Source organism: Harpia harpyja, chromosome W, assembly GCF_026419915.1.
Source record: "Harpia harpyja isolate bHarHar1 chromosome W, bHarHar1 primary haplotype, whole genome shotgun sequence".
Classification (NCBI taxonomy): Eukaryota; Metazoa; Chordata; class Aves; order Accipitriformes; family Accipitridae; genus Harpia; species Harpia harpyja.
In genome coordinates, this window is record NC_068968.1 from 32,251,089 (window position 1) to 32,271,729 (window position 20,641).

The following is a 20,641-nucleotide window of genomic DNA, read 5'->3' on the forward strand; positions in this document are numbered from 1 at the left end:
CTTGAGGCACCCTGCTCCTGCCTGGCTAACACTGCTGTTAGGATCCCACTAAACAGTGAGCAGAAAAATCACTGAGGCTTACCTTTTTTTTTAATTAAAAAAAAAAAAAGCTATTTTCAAAGCAAATTTTAAAAGGATAATTCTAAAGCACTAAAAACTGAGCAGCTTGCCCCAGATCCATAGCTTGGGCAGGGAGAGGTGCTTCCCAAGCCAGAGCAAGAGCAGGGCTGGAAACCTACACTGCAGCTCCCCCAGTCCAAAGGTCACAAAAAAACTAGGGCAGCTCAAAAAGGGACCCCCAAGTGCCACCGGGTAAGGAGAGCAAAGAGAAACAAAAGCTGCAAGGAACTGATAGGAAAAGAAAAGCTGTGAGCAACTGAAAAGGAACTTGGGAATAAGCAGTTCCCTTTAAGGCTTTCCCCTTGCCTTTTTTTTTTTTTTTTTTTTTTTTTATAAGCAGGCTGGCTCACACCCAGAAGCAGGAAATGCAATGCTCCTTCCAACACAGTTACAGCCCCGTATCCACATAAACATCCAGTCCCTCTCCAAAACCGAAAGCCATGATCTGCCAGACCGTGTCCCACAGGCTAGCCAGGCACTGCATGAGAAGGCATTTCCTTTCATCCATGAGGAATTCGCAGCTCCCAGATGTCGCAGCACTCCCCCTCCTCTTTCCACAACTCCTGACCTCCTGTTTGCTGCCTGCCTGATGCATGGCTCTCCTCCAGCTCTCCTCCGTGGCAGAGCCACTTTCGGAGGTGGCAGGGACCCAGGAGAGCCCCCAAGACGATGTCCCAGCGCTCCAGCCCCCCCCATTCATGCCGAGGACAGGCCACATCCGTGTGGGCGTGAATCGCATCATGAGCTCGTGTGCCATAAGCATACTTTTGAGCCTTGCTGCCGCAAGGAAACATTAGAGCTGAGAAAGCTTAGCAAGGTAACAGAGCACCAGCACAGTCTGGCAGAGAGCTGCTGGGGGGGAGAGATCTGGAGGAGGACTATATATTCCCCAAGAAAGGAAAAATTAACTTATATGGTTTATTAATGCTCGCTATGACCCCTGCGACTGTTTAAACCCACCTAGTCCTGGATAGTGGTGATAAATGCAAATAGGAGAGAGGAGCAGAGACAGAAAGGGCAGCAGGCTCAAAGAGCTCGATGAATATTTCACTTCCAAATGTGTTTTCCTACCTCCCAAGCCCCCAAATTTCTTCTGGGGTGTCAAGAAGGGAGCCTGAGGAGCTCAACTGGGCAGGAGGACTTGGACCTTGCTCCTCCCACCCCCACACTGCTCTGTGCCAGCTGGGAAAACCCAGACAGGCACAGGGACAAGAGAGGAAAGGGAAGCCGGTGAAATGCCAGGAACCAAGCCGGGGTGGCCCTGGCATGGCAGCACGGCGGACAGCCCCACTGCAGACTTACGCTGTCCCATCTGGGCCTCGGGCACCCGCTCATGGATCATCCGGCAGGCGTCATACACCATGGTGGAGGGCTTGAACTGCATCGTCTTTACCATGTTGCCGATGCTGATCTTCAGCGAGAGGGCGACCATGGTGGCGGCTTGGCTGTACCCACTCCTATGTCACCTGCTGGAGGAGACAGCCAGGTTAGCTCTGACTGCCGTCCCTGTGCAGTCCCCTCCGATGCGCAGGGTCCTTCCTCTTCCTCTGGCAGCACCTCTGCTCCCCAAAAGCTGGGACCTGGCTTCTAGTGGCAAGCAAGGGCTGCACCCCACGCTGGCGAGCCCACAAGGGGGTCCTGCTTTCCAGCCCCATGCTGACCCTGGGGTCTCTGGCCAGCATTGGGACCCTTGTCTCCCCATCCCAAGGTCCCAAAGCCAATTTTGCTCACCTGCAGGAGTGACAGTGGCTGGTACTCGGCGGAGATGCTGCCAGCAAGGAGGAAGCGAGCGCGCGGGAGCACATGAGATAAGCCAGGAGAGCGTGATGGAAGGGGTTATAATTAAACCTGCCATGACACAGAAGCCACAAGAGGAAAACCAAGCTTTGACCTGGAGCTGGTGGGGCCCTACCCTGGCTATCAGGGTCCCCCACGTCGCCAGCGGATGGTGCTGAGCCGGCAGCCTGAGCACAGAGGGACACGGAGGGACAGAAAAGCATGGAGTCGCTTGGGGAGGTGAGATAAGGGCACCAGGCACCAAACCTGGCCATTAAAAATAATTACCTGGGGAAAGCACCACTCATGCCGAGTACTGCATTGGTGCTTGGAGACTGGGGTCTATGGCAACAGCCATGGCACAAACCCAGGGCAGGGGAGCCCATGCACAGGGTGATGCGCAGGAGGGTGAGGGACCCAGCTGTTGCAGCTCTTGCTGCAAGGGCACACGAGAGCCATACCACGCCATCTGAAATGGGCCCCAAGCTGGGTCCAGCTTTAAGGATCAGCTTCAAGCTTGAAGGATTGCATAGATCGGCTTCAGAGCAAGCACCCCTCAACAGGGCTCCGAAACACCAGGTTTAACAACACCCAATTAGAACGACGATATTCTTACAGCAGAGCAAAATCGGAAAGAAATAACAAAAGGAGGTTGTAAATAAGCCCCCCCCACACTTGCCTGCTGTGGCTTGTAGGGTGAGCCCTTTCCTTTGGGTTTACCTGCCGTGCAGAAGCTTTCAGTGCTTTCCCAGGTTGATGCATGCCTTGGGGTCCCTGCACCGGGTCCTTCTCCCTGCCCTTCTCAGCATCCCCAGTCCCCAGCTGGCCCCAAACTGATGCTCTCCAGTAGTGACACCCCTTTTCCTCTCCCTGCGAGCCTGCTCATGGGGAAGGAGTCCCCTGCTCTGCCTTGACACAGGCTGCCTTGTCCTTAAACCCCAGCTGGTAGGAAGACACAAGAGCACTGGCAGGATGCACCATATCTGCTTGTCCTCTTTTAGATTGATTTTCTCCTACCAGGCCTCCTATTACGGCTGTCAGGGAAAGGTTACTTGTGGACACATATTTAACTAACGGTCGCAAGAGCATTCCAGATGCCTTTAGAAGACCTTGAACAGAATAAACAAGAAGACAAAAAAAGAAAGATGCCAATTAGAAGAACACAGGTGCACATTCCACGATAAAGGGAACTTGGCACAAAGAACCTCAATTCGGCAGTTTATCTTGACCAATTAGACTGAGACAAGTTTCGCATGTTTTAGTTAGTATAACCAATTGTGTCCTATGTTTATGCGCATGTACAGTGTTAGTATAACCAATTATATCTTATGTTTATGCGCGTGTACAGTGTTGATATAACCAATCATATTTTATGCTTGTGCGCATGTACAGTGACTTTGCAGAATATGTGACTATAAGTATGTGTGTGTTTTAACAATAAAGGGTCGTCTGCTGTCTGCTCTCAAGATTACAGGCGTCCGTCTACTTCAATCTCCTCAAATGGTGACCCCGACGTGATTGCGGGCCGAGAAAACGCTGGAATTGCTGGAAGTGCGTCCGGAGGAGACTCTAGCCGAACGATCGTCTAGCCAGCTGGACTGAGCGGACAACCTTCTCCTGGGAGATCAATCACCCTGCTTGTTTGGAAGTAAGGTGAGCGGCTAGGAGGATTAAAATGGGTGCCCAGATGTCTGTGGAAGAAGGGGCAATTGTACAAATGCTTTCGCATATCCTCTCCGAGAGAGGGATTAAGTATGATTCAAATACTTTACGTATGATGCTGAAGTGGCTTAAGGACCATGGTGCCCCCACTTTGAATGTAGAAGTCTTTTAAGTTAAAAATTGGGAAGAAATGGGAAAAGTAATTTGGGACTTTGTATCGCGTGGGGACGTGAAGGCTCAGAAAATCTCCGCTACGTGGAGATCGGTGCTGGAAACGTTGAAAGCCCTTAAGGCAGAAAAGGAGGTGGCTGCTGCTGTAAAAATTTCAATTGAAGATACCCCGGAAAAAAAGAGAAGTGTGTGTGGCGAGGTGGTAAATAATTCGGACAGTGATGAGGAATTAAACACCGAGGGAGATGTCATTAATGGAGGCAACGATCAACCTTTAAGTAACCTGCCTCTCGAGCAGAGACCTATCCCCTCTGCACCTCCCTATGAGACAGATACATCCCCAGGAGAAGCTATAAAAAAGCGATGGAAGGACATAAATGATAAAATGTTAACCGAAGGTCTAAATCCTGTGGCTTTTCCAGTTACAGTCAGGCAGAATGCCCCAAACGTGTGGCAACCTTTCAATTGGGATTTAATAAAAGAAGTACGGAAAACAGTAATGGCTAATGGACTGTCTGCTCCGTTTAGTCAGGCGTTATTGGAGAATATATTTTCTGGTCAAATTTTAACGGGCTTTGACTGTACACAATTGGCTACAATGATTTTAACCCCGACTCAGTGTCTGTTATGGAAGGTGAAATGGGCAGAATTATGTGATTTAGCGGCATTAAGAAATTTGGACCGCCCAGAAGGAGATCCGAGGTATATGATCACTTCTGCACAAATGATGGGGACTGGTGACTTTGCAGATGTTAATAGGCAAGCGAGGCTACCCGTGGAAGCATTACAAGAATCAGCTTCCTTAGCTCTGAAGGCAATGGTAACCTTGCCTGAAGCTGGAAAGCCAGAACAATCATTTACAAGTATAAGGCAGGGTAATACGGAACCTTATATGTCCTTTATTGATCGTCTGCGAGATGCTATTGAAAAGCAAATAGATAATGCTGATGCCAAAGAAGCACTGATAATAAAATTGGCTGTGGAAAATGCAAATGCAGACTGTAAAAAAAATACTACAATCGATGCCAGGAAGAGTGACGCTAGTAGATATGATAGAGGCCTGTAACAAAGTTGGGTCTTTGGAACATAAAACTACATTAATGGCCAATGCTTTTGCTGTAGCCATGTGAATGGATACAAAAAATGTTAAGAAATGCTATAAATGTGGACAACCGGGACACTTGCAATTTCAGTGTAAAGAAGGGCGAAACAAAGTGGAAGCTGGGCCTAATATATGCCCTCGTTGTCATAAAGGGAGACATTATGCTAACCAATGTAGATCTCGTTTCACAAATGAAGGTGTAGCTCTGCCACCTCGAGGTACCCCATTGCCGGGAAACTACAAGAAGAGTGCGAGGAGCGGTGCAATGACCCCAACAGCTCCGAAAGGATCCCAGAACGGCGCCAAGAAGGATGTCTGGCAGAATTGCCAGCCCGAACAGCTGGAAGTGACGGAGTGGATGTCTCAACAATAGAAACCATTCTACTATGGAACTCTCAGGTACACCGTGTGCCAGTAAACGCACAAGGACCATTAGGTAATGGGCTTAGTGCCCTGTTGTTGGGACGGTCTAGTATAACATTACAAGGAATTTTTGTGCTTCCCGGGGTGATTGATGCGGACTACACAGGCCGCATTTATGCTATGATTTGGACGCTGTCTCCACCAGTATCGATACAGGAAGGAAGCAGAATTGCACAGCTAGTCCCTTTTAAAACAAATGTACCATGTAAGGTTAATCAACAGCGTGGCAATGCAGGGTTTGGATCTACGGGATTAGAAGCTCAAATTATGTGGTCAATGGAGATCAATAAAACAAAACCTAGTATATCAGCAGAGTTACAAAATGCAAAGAACAGGCCAGAAAAAATAAAATTACAAGCATTAGTGGACACTGGAGCAGATGTAACAGTTCTGTCATGGGAGGACTGGCCTGTTACTTGGGAGCTTTCTGAGATGGATTCGAAACTGTTCGGTGTGGGAGGATTATCAAAAACTCGACAAAGCAAATATATGATTCAATTGATTTGTCAAAATTCAGTTTCTTATATCAAACCTTATGTAACCAATATCCCTATGAACCTGATAGGCAGGGATGCATTAAGTCAAATGGGATGTGTGTTTAGTACAGGAGACAATTTTGTGGCGCAGCCATTGACGGGCGACCATGCCTAAAACTGAAATGGAAAACAGAGGAACCGATTTGGGTAGATCAATGGCCGCTGACTGAATCTAAGGTCGCCATCTTGAAACAGTTAGTACAGGAGCAATTGGAACAAGGGCACTTGGTGAATACCACGAGCCCTTGGAATACACCAGTTTTTGTCATTCCAAAAAAATCTGGGAAATGGAGACTATTGCATGATTTAAGAAAAATAAATGAAGTAATGGAAAATATGGGAGCCCTTCAATTAGGGTTACCCACGCCTACTATGATTCCACAAGGATGGAACATTTTGATTATTGATTTAAAGGATTGTTTCTTTACAATATATTTAGACCCAAAAGATGCGGAAAAATTTGCCTTTTCTATCCCCACCATAAACAAACACGAACCCATGGAACGTTATCATTGGGTAGTTCTGCCACAAGGAATGAAAAATTCTCCAACCATATGCCAATCCTATGTATCCCAAGCTCTAAAAGGGTTTAGACAAAAAAATCCAGACTTGATTATTTATCACTATATGGATGATATCTTGATAGCAGGGAAAAGAGAGTTATCCGAAAAGCTCAAAGAATTGACTACACAATTGTCTGATTTTGGTTTAAAAATAGCACCAGAAAAGGTACAAAAAATGCAACCATGGAAATATTTAAGCTGGAAGATTTTAGAAAAAACTATAGTTCCACAAAAACTGGAAATTACAGGCAAGACTGAAACATTGAATGATGTGCAAAAATTACTGGGGACAATCAATTGGGTTCGAACACTGTTGGGAATAGATAATGAGCTTCTGACCCCTTTATTTGAAATGTTACGAGGCGACACTACCTTAATGGCACCTCGACAATTGACTCCTCAAGGTAAACAAGCATTACAAAAGATAGCAGATATAATATCCCAGAGTCAGGCTTTTAGAATTAAAGAAAATCTTGACATTAATCTTAGCATTTTAAACTGAGAAAAACAACCCCTCGGGATCATATATCAATGGGAGGGGAGTCACAAAGACTTGTTAATAATAGAATGGATCTTTTTAGCTCACCAGGCCCGAAAAACCATAGTTTCTCGAACTGAAATGATTTCAGAATTAATTATAAAGGGGAGACGTCGGATTATTGAGATTTGTGGACAAGAACCACACACGATTGTCGTTCCTTTGACTCAAGGATATTTACAATGGTGTCTACAGAATAGTCTAACTTTACAAATTGCTTTTGCAGATTTTGAAGGAAAGATAGATATTCATCTTCCTGCACACAAAATGTTTACCTTGCTACAAAATATACAACTAGAAGAAAAAGAATTGTGTGCAGAGTTACCTACTGATGGTCCTACAGTATTTACGGATGGCAGTGGAAAAACAGGAAAGGCAGTAGTAGTTTGGAAAGAAGGTCAGGTATGGAAAAATCACATTGTCACATGTGAAGGCTCCCCCCAAGTGGTGGAACTTCAAGCTGTAATAGAAGTATTTAAAAAGTGGCAGCATGTTGAGGTCAATATTATTGCTGATTCTTTAGATGTGGTAGGTGTAGTAAAACGCTTGAGACGGGCTTATTTGAAAGAAATTGATAACATCACATTGTTTGAAAAATTTAAGATGTTGCTATTTCTGTTAAACCAACGGACAAAGTGTTATTATATAATGCATGTGCGAAGTCACACCAGTTTGCCTGGATGGATCACAGAAGGGAATAAACGAGCTGATTTGCTAGCTAATCCTGTATGGACTGGGCCACCCCCCAATAAACTTCTACAGGCACGTGGAGCTCATAGTTTTTTCCACCAACCAGCGAAAGTATTAGCCAAACAGTTTCAAATTTCTATAGCAGATGCCAAAGCCATCATTCAATCCTGTGCTGAGTGCCAGAAATTATCTGGGCACGGAGATGGCGCTGTAAATCCTAGGGGTCTGCAATCCTTGCAATTGTGGCAGACTGATGTGACTCATGTACCAGCTTTTGGAAAATTGTGTTATGTTCATGTTTCTGTTGATACATATTCCTTGATGATATGGGCCACAGCACTTGCGGGCGAAACAAGTCGACATCTACAAACACACTTACGACAAGCATTTGCAGTAATGGGTGTCCCGGCCCAGATAAAAACAGATAATGGACCATGTTTTATAGCACAACGGACTCAGGAATTTTTTCAGCAATGGGGAGTTACTCATATTACTGGCATTCCTCATTCTCCCACAGGTCAAGCTATAATCGAACGTACTCATAAAGTATTAAAAGACTTTTTGGAAAAACAAAAAACGGGGGAATTAGGGGAACCTCCTTCAAATAGACTCATGAAAGCAATATATGTGATGAATTTTTTGACCCTGCGTGGAGAGTCAGTTGTTCCCCCTGCAGTTCGGCATTTTCAAACAATGAATAGTGGGATTCAAAATATTGATAATGGGTGGAAAGTCTGGGTTAAAAATATTGAGCGTCAGCAATGGGAGGGACCTTTTAAAGTAATAACGTGGGGCCGAGGTTATGCTTGTGTCATTACAGAAAATGGGCCGAAGTGGATTCCAACTAAATGGATGAAACCTTATGCTGAGATTGATATGGAACACGCTGACTGTAGTAAGCAGTATGACAGTGGCACCGGTGATTGATCCACATCATTTAACACCGTGGGACAGTAAGAATGTTTGGGTGACACTGACTAAAGCTATTAATCAAACCTCTTTTTGTGTGTCATTGGCATTACCTGAACAGTCTTTTATTCTTATGTATTTTATTAGGTATAATGTTGCTTTTGCCATGTTGAATTATCTGTGTTCATAGGTTTTTGCAAAGGGCAATACAGCATGTTGTTACTTGTCGAAAAACAAAAAAGGGGGAATTGTGGACACATATTTAGCTAACGGTCGCAAGAGCATTCCAGATGCCTTTAGAAGACCTTGAAAAGAATAAACAAGAAGACAAAAAAAGAAAGATGCCAATTAGAAGAACACAGGTGCACATTCCACGATAAAGGGAACTTGGCACAAAGAACCTCAATTCGGCAGTTTATCTTGACCAATTAGACTGAGACAAGTTTCGCATGTTTTAGTTAGTATAACCAATTGTGTCCTATGTTTATGTGCGTGTACAGTGTTAGTATAACCAATTATATCTTATGTTTATGCGCGTGTACAGTGTTGATATAACCAATCATATTTTATGCTTGTGCGCATGTACAGTGACTTTGCAGAATATGTGACTATAAGTATGTGTGTGTTTTAACAATAAAGGGTCGTCTGCTGTCTGCTCTCAAGATTACAGGCGTCCATCTACTTCAATCTCCTCAGTTACTGGCCACATGCATCCTCAGCCTGGCCTGGGAAGGTTCTTGGGCAAGGCTTGCTAGCAGCCTCCCTTGCCTGCCTTGCACCACAGCAGCAGATAGCAAACCTGTGCATCCCTGCCTGGTGCTGCCAGCTTCGGTCCCCTGTGGAAGGGGGTACACTGGTATGGGCTGCTTCCAACCATGGACCCAAGCAGGCTAGTGACAGGATCTATGATGGATAAAAAGTTCCTGCATCCGATTTTGGGCAGGAGCAAGTCAGAACAAGGAGAGGCAGAGGGCAGGGGTCCTGCTCCTGCAGAGCCACAAAGCCAGGTGGGAGGCAGGGACAGAGGATCTTGCTGCCTCCACCAGCACATGGAGCTGCTCCAGCTCCGCATTCCTGAGCCATTCAGCAATGTTTCTGCGGAGGCCCATGGCCCCCACTGGCTCCGCTGATGAGGAATAAAATGCATTTTGGGTCTGGAGCAAGGGAGCCTGCTGGCAGCGGGAAGGAGGCAGCAGAGGTGCCTGCACATGCCATTGCTGTTATGCTGGTTTTGGCTGGGATGGAGTTAATTTTCTTCATAGTAGCTTGTATGGGGCTATGTTTTGGATTTGTGCTGGGAACAGTGTTGATAATACAGGGATGTTTTAGTTATTGCCGAGCAGTGCTTACACAGCATCAAGGCCTTTTCTGCCTCTCACACCACCCCACCAGCAAGTAGGTTGGAGGTGCGCTAGAAGTTGGGAGGGGACACAGCCAGGACAGCTGACCCCAACTGACCAAAGGGATATCCCATACCATATGACATCATGCTCAGCAATAAAAGCTGGGGGGAAGAAGTAGTAAGGGAAGGACGCTTGGAGTTATGGCATTTTGTCTTCCCAAGTAACCATTACGTGTGATGGAGCCCTGCTTTCCTGGAGATGGCCGAACACCTGCCTGCGGATGGGAAGTAGTGAATGAATTCCTTGTTTTGCTTTGTTTGCGTGCACAGCTTTTGCTTTACTTATTAAACTGTCTTTATCTCAACCCATGAGTTTTCTCACTTTTACTCTTCCGATTCTCTCCCCCATCCCACTGTGAGGAGAGTGAGTGAGTGGCTGTGTGGTGCTTAGTTGCTGGCTGGGGTTAAACCACAACAGCTGTCCACCCAAAAGCACCAGCAAAGCTGCAGAACCGAAGGGACAAGGAACATCCTGCCATAGAAAGGGTTTTTTGAATATTTCATGCACAGGGTGGGCTGCTGCGGTCACCAGGCCAGTACTCAACATCTTCTCTATATCTAAAAATATTCTCGAGTTGAGCATAAAGCTGCGCTCTGTCCCTCTGCAGGAAAAGGAGAACATGCCACCACCAGGACAAGGTCAGAGACCACGAAGGAAAAGGAGGGGAGAATGCCAGATGACAGAGAGGAACAGAGGAGCCAGGCCATGCCAGCATCGCTCCTGCCCCGGCCATTTCTGCAGCCTCCTCTTGCCCTCCCAGAGCCACTCAAAATCAGGTGCTGCATTGGAGGCACCCCTTAGCATGCCCTTCACAAGGGCCACCGCGCTTTCCAAGACCTTGCAGGAAGATGACTGCTCAAGCCTTCCTACTCCTGAGCTCTTACAAAAATGACAGAGCTTAGAAGGGAAAGTGCTTACTTTCAAGCAAGCCCTCGGAAGAAAGGAAGATAGATGGTTCATTTTAATTCCCATATTCTACAGAAACAGTTCAGGCTCCAGCAATTGAACTTTGCTGACATCAATGTCTAAAGCAGAAACGCTCTCTGCTGCATAAGAAGTACACCTCCTCAAACCCTGGAGAGATTTGTCAGCAAATGTGGCAATTAATCACATGGGGTTTGCAAATCTGCCTGCACACCACCTCCTGCGAGAGGGCGTCAATGTAGGGCTTGGCCCCTGCAGACCTCTCCCCTCCGGGTACCACGTGGGGAAGGAAAAGCCGGACTAGACGTAAGGGACAGGACAGTGTGGGAGCCCAGTGCTGCAAACCAGAAAAATAAAGGAAAAGGACAGCAAAAAATCAAACTATCCCTCTGGAAATAAAAAACCAAAACAAAACCCCCAAACAAACCAAGTCTCGATGAACACACACCAAATTTCTGCGCTAGCTCGCCTCCAGAGCAAGCAAACCCATTCACAATCGGTTGTCGGTATACAAAGGCAGATAAAGCAGCAGAGCAGCAAGCTGGCCAGCTGGCAGCCAGATTAAGGCACTTCTGCATTTTATGGCAAGCTGCATGCAACCCTTTGAGCTATGAGCATGCTCCTGAGCCGATCCCAAAATGGGGGGGGAGTTCTTGGTGGGGTCCAACCCCCTCGGGAGCAGTCCCAGCTGCCTCCATCTCACCCTGCACTAGGTGAGCAAAACCATCACAGTGGTGGAGGTCTCCTGGCTTTGGGCTCTGCTTAAAGGCAGGGCCAGCTGCAGGGACCCAGTGCCACACCAACCTGAGGAACCACTGCATCATTGGCAGGACCACTGAGAGTGGGTTTTCCATCACATGACATAACTGCTATATTTGTATCGGCTGAGTTCAGCACTACAAGAATGGTTACAGAGGTTTTATATCTAAAAAAAAAAAAAAAAAAAAAAACAAAACCCACCCAAAAAACCCACACCACACAACACCAAACAACCAAAATTCAATAGCATCGAAGCAGCCTGCCAGCACACTCAGCAAGTTTCCAGAACAAGCCACAAATCTTCAAACACAACAATTTTGCCATTTTTAACATGCCCTTTCTAAGGGAGACTCCGGATGAGGTTTGGGTTTTTTGTTTGTTTTTGTTTTGTTTTCAGCAATGACAAATTTCATTTGGGAAAGGCCCTGCTCTGGACCACCCCCAGGCTGGGGGTGAAGCAGCACCAGGAGCTGGCTGCAGGAAGCTTTATCAGCTGCAAATCACCCCACTGCTGGGGCTTTCCATAGGCACGGGGCTGCCTGCCCAGCCAGCATGGCTGCTGGCACAGCCAGGCAGGTCCCAGGCCACCACGACGCCTGCCAGCAGCAGCTCTGCCTGCACACCAGCATTTGCACAACAGCAGAAGGAACTGGGTCAAAAATTAACCCAGTAAGAAGCCAGACCCGGCTCTGGACAGGTCCTCCAGTATGGGACCAGTATACACAGCCATGGCAGGCACCGGGGGCATGGGTGGCTCAGACTCACACTGATGGGAAGGCTGAGCCAGTAGCCCTGGCCAGCGACAATGCTGCACACTGCTGAGCTTATTCAGCCTGCTTCCTCTTTCCCAGCTGTGTAGCCACATTGGACAGTGAGATGGTTTCTTCCAGCCGGGGCCAAGCTTGCTCCTGGGGAACGTAAGTGGCTGGTGAGCCCAGCCCCACAGCACCTCTGCAACCACCCAGCTATTACCCGCAGCTGGGGCAGGAACATCCTCTTGCCCCCATAGGGAGGACAGCCCTGCTCAGCATGGGAAACAGGCAGGGGACAGGCATCGGGGCTGAGGGATCACAGCCACAGCTGCAGGCAGCCCACAAGCTCACCTGCACTGGGGTGAAGCAGCTCTGGCCATTAACCACTGGTGTTTCCCATGCATCCCCTACCCTCCAAAGGGAGGGGGCACAAACAGCAGCACCCCCAGGCTGCCCACCACCAAGGCAGGCACAGGGGTGAGCAAGGGCAGGAGGACAGCATGCTCAGCCAACAAAAAGGAGGGCACCCCACAGGTCCCTGTTCCCCAGCCTTCCTGCTCCCCTTCCCCAAATCTGCCAGGACATGCCACTTCAGGATGCACCAAGCTCCCGCCACTGCCATTCAGCAAGCAAGCCGTGCACTCGGCTGGTGCTCACCACACACCATCATGTACATTGCGCAGCAGCAGCCGCTCATTTAGCACTTGGGAGGTTTCACCCCGTGGTCTGGGGGTGGGGGGAATGGACACAACAGTTCGGACCTTTTACCGGACAACCTGTGGGCTCCAGCAAAGCTAAAGATCCCAAAAAATACATCTCTCAGCAGTGAGGCACAGGGAAAGAGGAGAAGGGAGTAAACAATTATTGCTACCAAACATGGGTCTAACAGCCAGCAATGAAGCCATAGCAGAAGCATGTAGACATCCTGCCAGCAGATTCAATGGGCCAGGGAGCTTGCAGGAGTCATCATAGAGCAAGGCTGGGCAGGGAAAAGGCAGAGGATGTGGCAGGGTTTCCCTTGCCCAGTTAGCTGCTCCAGCCAGGGCATGGTGGGGACCTGTGCTTTTCCCTGTTGGGGGTCAGTTCTGCTCCACAGCACCTACCCCAGCCCTACGCATCCCATCCCAGCGCCCCATCTGGGGGGGGGGGGGGGCAAAACCAGCCTTCTGTGTCAGGACAATCATCAGGAGCTACCGTGGTTACCTCCCCTGGCTGTGTTGCGGCTGTGGGGAGCGTGTCCTCCGGCATCCCCACCCAAAACTGCGCCACGGGCCAGAGACACCCCTCCCACTCATTTCCCCCCACGTACAGGCAGTAAGGGCAGCAGGAAAGTTTCACCGCTGTAACTGACCAGTGCCAAAACTCATCCCCCTGGTTTGAGGGCCTGTGGCCACACCCAGGCCTCTCCCTCAGTCCCCAGGGACCCCCCGAGGCGGGGATGCCAACTAGGGCCTGGTGAGCACTGACTTCAGGCCGAGGCCTGTGGTGGCTACTCTGGGGCAGGACAAGGACAGAGCCAGGATTAACGGAGTCAAGGCCAGGCCCAGCCCGGCTGTGCCTGCCCGCACCACTCGGGGTCGCCAGCCCCGGGGGCGATAAAGCACGCCCCAAAACTAGGCTAAGGCATGACCGTCTCCTCAGAAGCCCCTGGGATAGCCGCAGCCTCTCCCTCCCGGGGAGGCGCCCCAGTGGGAGCAGGGAGGGCTCAGCCCCGGTAACCGAGACGCTGCTCCCCCCGCCCCCCTGTAAGCGGGGGGCTCCCCCCAGAACATTCGCTTCCAACATCTCCCGAGAATCAGGGTGCTGCCGATTACAGGGACCCCATATCCCCATACCTATGCGCAGGCAGGAGCAGCGCGGCGACCCCGCCAAGGCTGTGCGGAGTGGGGCGGGGCGGTACCGCCCGCTTCCCGCCCCACCGCCCCCCGCCGCGCATGCGCCGGGGCACCGCGCGCCGCCGGGCGACACGGTTCGGAACGGCGTAGTACAGCATCTTGAAGCTGCGCTCTACCTAGTTCCCCCGCATCCCGGTCCCACACCTAGAGCTGTGCGCTGCCCGGCGCCTGAGCAGCATTGCTCGGCGCCCGCACCCCGGAGCTGTGCTCCGCCCACTGCTCACACCCTTGAGCCCCTACCCAAGCACAGCACCAGGCACCCCTGGACGTAACCCCCCCCTCACGCGCCGTCGGCCAATAGGCGCCGGCGCTGCCACGTCACCCCTGGGAGGGGCAGGGCCGCTGTGCGCGCGCGGCTTGCTGGGAGGCAGGTGATGTCACTGGTGGCGTGTTGGAAGTGGCGCGGTCAGGTGCTATCGCGCTGAGGTGAGGGATGGGACGGGCTGGGCTGGGATTGTCACCCTCACCCCACCAGGGCCGGGGGGCCCTGCGGGGCGTTGGGCGTCGAGGGCTGGCGGCTAGGGGAGTTTGCAGCCGTGGTGTGGCCTACCGCTGACAGCCCGCCGGTGGGGTGCCCGGGGCCTCAGTCCTCCTCCTGCGTGGGGCTGCACTGTCAGGCCTTGGGTTGTGCTGCCCGGCAGGGACTCGCTGGCTGCAGGCTGCGGCTGTGCCCCAGGCAGCGGCACGCCATGCTTGCCTGTGGGCCAGCCCCACAGCTGAGGCTGTGAGAGGTTTTTTTTGGCTTCATTTGGGTGGCTGTCTGCGTGGGGGGAATGGTTCCTGCCCTGCATGCTCCTGTGATCCTTCCTTCTACCTCACATGCTGTTGTCTCCTCTTGTTCTCTTCATCAACTTCCTGCCTGCCCAGTGCATGCTTCCTAGATATAAAGTCCTCATGTCTGTGGAAACAACAGGCCCCAGCATTGCCTGGACTCTGCCCACCTCCCCTTCCTCTCACTGCTCTGCTTCCTGCTGGCTAGACTCTGCTCTCCGTGCTATCTGGCAGGGCAGCCCCGCACACCAACTTCCTGCTCCCAGGCAACTTGCACAGCAGCCCTGTGACTGGAGTCTGCCCTGGCCTTTTTTTGTTTTGTTTTTTGGGTTTTTTGTGGGCTGTGACACCTGTCAGCTAGATCTGAAATCTTAATGGTGCTAATGGGGAGGCTTTCCCAGCTGGCTGCATGCCGGGGGTATGACACCTTCAGGCTTCAGTGGAATGGCAGGATCTTGCATACCCTCCATGGCAAAAAGTCTGGGGCCCTTCCACTTTCCCTCTCCTTCCTGCAGCTTTTGCATTCTGGGTGGAGCCTGGCTCCTGTGGCTGGGTCCCAGTAGTCTGGTGGGGCCACTGGTGCTGCTAACAGCCTTGTTGGGACAGTACTCATTGCCTGGTTGTTGCTGCAGGGCCCTGGCAGCTGTTGCCGTTGCATGGGGAGACTTTGTCAGTAGGGGCTGAGTGACATCCCAAAGGAGTGCTGGTGTCTCCCCTGAGGCCTGTGCTCACTTTGGGTGTCTTGCTCAGATGTTGTGCCCAGAGGAATCAGCTGCCCTGGCAGATGAGGACCTGTTTGACTTCCTCCTGAAGGATGATGCTCTCTGCCCTGAAATCCCAGGGGAGGAGAACAGTTTGCTGGAAGACTGGGGCCTGCCAGACCCTGAGGTGAGTTCTTCAGGAGGAATTGCTGCTGGGTTGTGGGGAGGTTTGGCTCCCTGCTTATTAAAAGCTTTTTCTCTGCAGCTCCTGAACAAGGAGATGGATGACTTCATCAGCTCCCTGCTGAGCCCCTTTGAAGATGAACCAGGCACGCTGCAGGGTTATTCACCTGCTGACGGTGACAGCAGCATTTCTGAGGATCAGAATCTGTCCCATAGCCCTGGCAGTGACTTTGCCAGCAGCCCTTGGAGCTCAGACATTGTGCAGTTTGATCATAACTATTCCCTCCATCGGGATTGGCCTGTGCTTGAAAGTGTGAGGTCTGAAATGGCAGAAGGAGATGTTTCCATTGACCTTGGTAAGTGATGTGTGTGGGCTCTTTCTGTCCTGGCTACAGGCAGAAAAGCAGTCCCACATAGGGGTTTTTGGGGAGGTGCCAGGCAGCAATGGAGAAAGCTGAGTTTGGTGGCTTTCTACTGCCATAAAATTGTGGTTTCGTGCTACTCAAAGCTGGCTGGTCGAGTGCTGCCTCACTGAGGCCCGGAGCTTGGCTCTCCTTTCCTTCCCCAGAGACATGGACAGGTTTGGAAGGCACAAGTGAGGCACTGGAACAGAGCTCCAGTTTCTTCATTGCTGTGGCTGTGGACACTGGACCCCAGCTTGTGCCCGGAGCCACTGTGCAGGTACTGACTGCCATGCCTTAGGAAGCATGTGGGCCCCAGCCTTTGCTTCTGCTCACATTTCCCCTTCTCTCCTGGCTTGGCTTCTGTGAGGGATATCTCAGAGGAAAGTGTGATGCTGCTTTGGGAGAGCTGATCCTGGTTCTGTAGGCTTTCTGCATGCCCTCTCTGCCCTGGGGTGGACTCCCTTTGCATTCTCAGCGGGCATATTTTTGCTGTTTTCTAGTCTGACTTCCCAGAGCTGGTCCTGACAGAGGAGGAGAGGCAGCTCCTGGAGAAAGAAGGTGTTTCATTACCAACCTGTCTGCCACTGACCAAAGTGAGTCCTCACTACAGCCTGTCACTCCCAAACAGACTTAGACTATTCAAACCCTTCAGCCAGAGTAGGGGTCAAAAATGCAGGATGGTGCTTTGGTGAGAGCATTAGCACCCAGGTGCTGCGTTCAGGGCAGCATGCAGCAGGGCTTGGTGTCTTCCTCCTCCCTTTGAGGCCCGGGGGGTGCCCACATGCACAGCAGCCTCTGCTTTGCTAGTCAGGTAGATACAAAGAGCAGCAAGACCTGGCTGCTGTCAGTCTCTCCACTTGCGACTGCCTGCAGGAGGCAGTTACACCACAAGTGCCTTTTTCTTCCTGCTTGCCTCATGTCTTGTGAGCCGTGTGCTTTTCATCTCCCTTAGGTGTGCCTCACTCTTCTGCTACACTGGAGAAGCTGCTGGCCTCATCAGCAGGCTAGAGTTTGCCTTGCAGCTCGTGCAGTTCGTTCAGTGGTGTGGGAGGGACAGAGGACAAAAGCACGTGGGTTGCTGCCTTTCTAAGCAGGGCTGAGCACAGATGCATGCAGGATTTGTGAGGGCTGGATTGCCAATGCCCTGGGGTGGCTGCTAATGAGAAATGGCCCTTGTAGGCTGAAGAGCGGCTTCTGAAGAAAGTGCATCGAAAGATCCAAAACAAGCAGTCAGCCCAGGATAGTCGTCACGGGAAGAAGATCTACGTGGACGGCCTGGAAAACAGGTATGGGCACGTAGCAGCCATGCTGTGCTGCTGCTGGGGTCTTGCCACCCTGGGCAGAAAGCGAGGCTGACCCCTGTAGTCTTCTCAAGAGGCTCAGAAGCTCAGGGCATATCCTGCCCTGCTCTCTTAAGCTTGGAGATGGCCCAGAGCTTGCTCCATTTGAGCCAGGTACTGGCCTGCCAGGTCCAGCATGTTCTCCAGGTTAGGCCAGTTTGTAATACAGCCTGGTGTTGCTGATCTGCAGGGTTGGCGTGCTGCTAGGAGCAAGCATCCTTAGGGATTAATCTGGTGCTTCAATGCAGGGCTGGGCAGGGCTTACCCCTCCCCAAACCTGGTGTGAGATGTCATTCTCTGGGCTTTGCTCCAGCTGGTGCCAGGTAGACCCCAGGAGCACTTGTAGCTGCCCCAGCCACCTGGAGTTGGTGGCTGATTCCCTGAGGGAGAGACTCTGGTGAAGTCCCTGCTGTTGACTAACAAAATCTCTCTGTTTTTCCCCCGTGCTGTTCATCTTTCCTGGGAAGGGTGGCAGCCTGCATGGCTCAGAACCACGAGCTGCAGAAGAAGGTGCAGCTGCTGCAGAAGCAGAACATGTGAGTTCTCATTGTTGGACATGGCAGGAGATGTGGTGGGGAAGGTTGTTCCTTTTCTTGGGATTGTGGTCTGTCCCTGGCTGCAAAGGGGCAAGAGGGGAATGCAGCTCTTGGTTCAGCTGCTGTGTTAACCTGTGTTGCCTGTTCTGCAGGTCACTGCTTGAGCAGCTGTGGAAACTGCAGGCCTTGGTGAGACAGTCCGCCACCAAAACTACCACAGCAAGCACCTGCATCATGGTGAGTGGCTTCAGCCCCAGTGTCTGTGAAGGGGTTTCTGCTGTCCCCATAAGTCTGGGAGAGAGGCATTTATTGCACCCAGTGATGCCTATCCATGTCCTTTGCTGAGGGCTTTGCTGATCTTTCTGTTTCCAGGTCCTGGTTCTGTCCTTCTGCCTCATTCTCTCCCCCAGCCTCTACTCATTTGGGAGCAGAGCGCTACAGCCAGAGCTCAGAGGTGAGTGCCCAGGGGCTGAGGTGTGGTTCCAGGTGAAGTGCTGCCCTCTGGGGCAGAGCACCTTCCTTGGAGACAGCCTGAACTCTGGGGTGCCTCCAACCTAGCAGCCCCTTGCCTGGGATGACCACTTGGTTTGGCTTTGCTGTTTCACCCCAGCTCTGGACTCTTCCTCAGTCCTGTTGTGGAGGCCCGCCTGAGGGCAGGGCCCTGGGCCAAGGACAGTGCCAGAACTGGACGTATCCAGTCCCTCTTGGAGCACAAGCTGTGCTTGTGCCTGGCGGCTGTGCAGCATCCTCTCCTCGCCTCCCCAGGAGGAGGCAGTCCTAGTTGAACGGTTTGTTCCCTTCTTGTGGGCTCTGTGGTGGTCCATGCTCAGAGCAGGACCGTGAGAGTTTGGTGTGTCCCGCTCTCAAGGTGGGAATGACAAGGCTGGCTCTACCTCTCTTGCAGTGCTGTCACGGCAGATCTGCGAGTTCCCAAACCAGGTTAGGCAGGCAGCACCTGATGTGCAGGAGGAAGCTGCGCTGGAGAGGCTCAGCCCAGAGCCTGAGGACCCCTCATCGTTGGGCAGCCTCAGTCAGTCATGGGAAGAGGGACAGAGTCCACCCAAGCCCAATCCCAGATCTGCTTTCAACAGCAACTCATCCTCTGACCCTCTGGCAGCAGCAGGCTCCGAACTGGGCCCTCCCCAGCCTCAGGAGCAACACTTCCAGAATGACCCTTTGCACATGGCGGTGCCGGCAGCGCAGAAAGCCAAGAGGCAGGAGTGGGTGGAACGCACTGCCAGCGTTGTCATCCAACAGCACCGTGCTGATGAGATGTGGCTGCCACCTCCTTCTGCCTGTTGGGGTGACACCAAGTACCCTGCCGGGCAGGGACAAGCAGAGCTGTGTTAACAGATAATCTATCAAAGCAGATGCTTTTGAATACTCCTGATTGCTGGCAGCTCAGAGGGTTTACCAGGGAGGAATCGTTTTAAGGATGACCTGATTTTACACTCTGCTCTGTATGTCCATAGCAGGACCCTATCTGAGGTGGGGTAAGAAATTGTGGGAACTTTGCTATGGCTGCTGATGTGGCCTGCAGCCCGGGGTGTGTCCCGTGGTTTGTGGGGACAGGTTGCGACATATGGAGGGTGAAGGCGGTCGAGCCTGAGGTGCCCATACTTGGTCTGATTGGAGGCAGGTGGTGATGAATGCTGCTGCCCTGCTTCCTCCCTGCCCGAGTGGTGATGAACAGGCTGGGTCCTGCGCTTCTTACCATGTCTGGTGGCTGCAAGCATCTGTCCCTTGTCCCTTTCCTTTAATCCTGCAGTGTTGCCTGATTTCTGGGTGTGAGATGGAGAGCTGACCTTCAGTGCCCTGGCAGGGAGTGGTCCTGCCATTGCGACAGACCCTGTGTTTCCCCTGTTCCTGTTAGGTGTTGAGCCACGGGCACAGCTCCTGGCCTGGCTAGAGAAGGTGCTGTGGAGTCCCTCCCAAGCCATGTGTACTGTTTCCCTTCATAGGGGCTGAGCCTTTCATCTCCCACAGCCCTGGGAGCGGGGCTTCTGGTCCATGCCTCAGGGAGAGAAGGCATGCATTGAACTGGACTGCTGAGGGGGCATGGAGCAGAGAACAGCAGAGCTGTTTGCTCTTCTGAAGGCTTTCCTGGCTGCAGGCTGGTTTCAAAGCTATGTCCTCATGTGCCCAAGCTTTGCTGTGCTGGCTGGTGAGGCAGTCAGCTGGCTCTGGTTGCACCCCAGGTCTGTGCAGAAACACTTTGAGCTGGCAAGTGGTCTTTCCTGGAGTGCAGCTTAGTGGTACTTGTTGAACATCTCTCCTTGTCCTACTTCAGATCTACACTGGTGAGGACATTTCCTTATTAATGACGTGTAAATAAATATTAATGATGCGCAAATAAAACGTGCCCTCTGTGCAACTGGGCCCTCCGTGGTTGTTTTGGTGCAGGGCTGGTCTGGCCAGTGGAGGCTAGGGGCTGCGCCAGGGGCTGGGACCATTGTGAGAGGAACCCAGTGGAGGCTGGGGTG

The 20,641-nt window shown here is 51.4% G+C and overlaps 2 protein-coding genes across 2 annotated transcripts in view; one reads left to right on the forward strand and one right to left on the reverse strand.

Moving 5' to 3' along the window:
• The window catches only part of LOC128136223 (talin-1-like), a 43,920-nt gene extending 29,668 nt beyond the window's left edge, over positions 1 to 14,252 (reverse strand). The window contains 2 exon segments of the mRNA XM_052775453.1: positions 1,423 to 1,589; positions 14,164 to 14,252. Of these exon segments, the coding sequence (XP_052631413.1) occupies positions 1,423 to 1,552 (130 nt within the window). The 5' untranslated portion in view covers positions 1,553 to 1,589; positions 14,164 to 14,252.
• Positions 14,253 to 14,556: 304 nt separating this feature from the next.
• LOC128136217 (cyclic AMP-responsive element-binding protein 3-like) lies at positions 14,557 to 20,234 on the forward strand. The gene is made up of 10 exons (XM_052775423.1): positions 14,557 to 14,649; positions 15,745 to 15,882; positions 15,961 to 16,234; positions 16,447 to 16,559; positions 16,783 to 16,875; positions 17,462 to 17,568; positions 18,090 to 18,158; positions 18,311 to 18,395; positions 18,531 to 18,612; positions 19,063 to 20,234. Exons 2-10 carry the CDS (start codon positions 15,745 to 15,747, stop codon positions 19,506 to 19,508), a joined length of 1,407 nt encoding a protein of 468 aa, XP_052631383.1. The 5' UTR covers positions 14,557 to 14,649; the 3' UTR covers positions 19,509 to 20,234.
• The last annotated feature ends 407 nt before the right edge of the window (positions 20,235 to 20,641 follow it).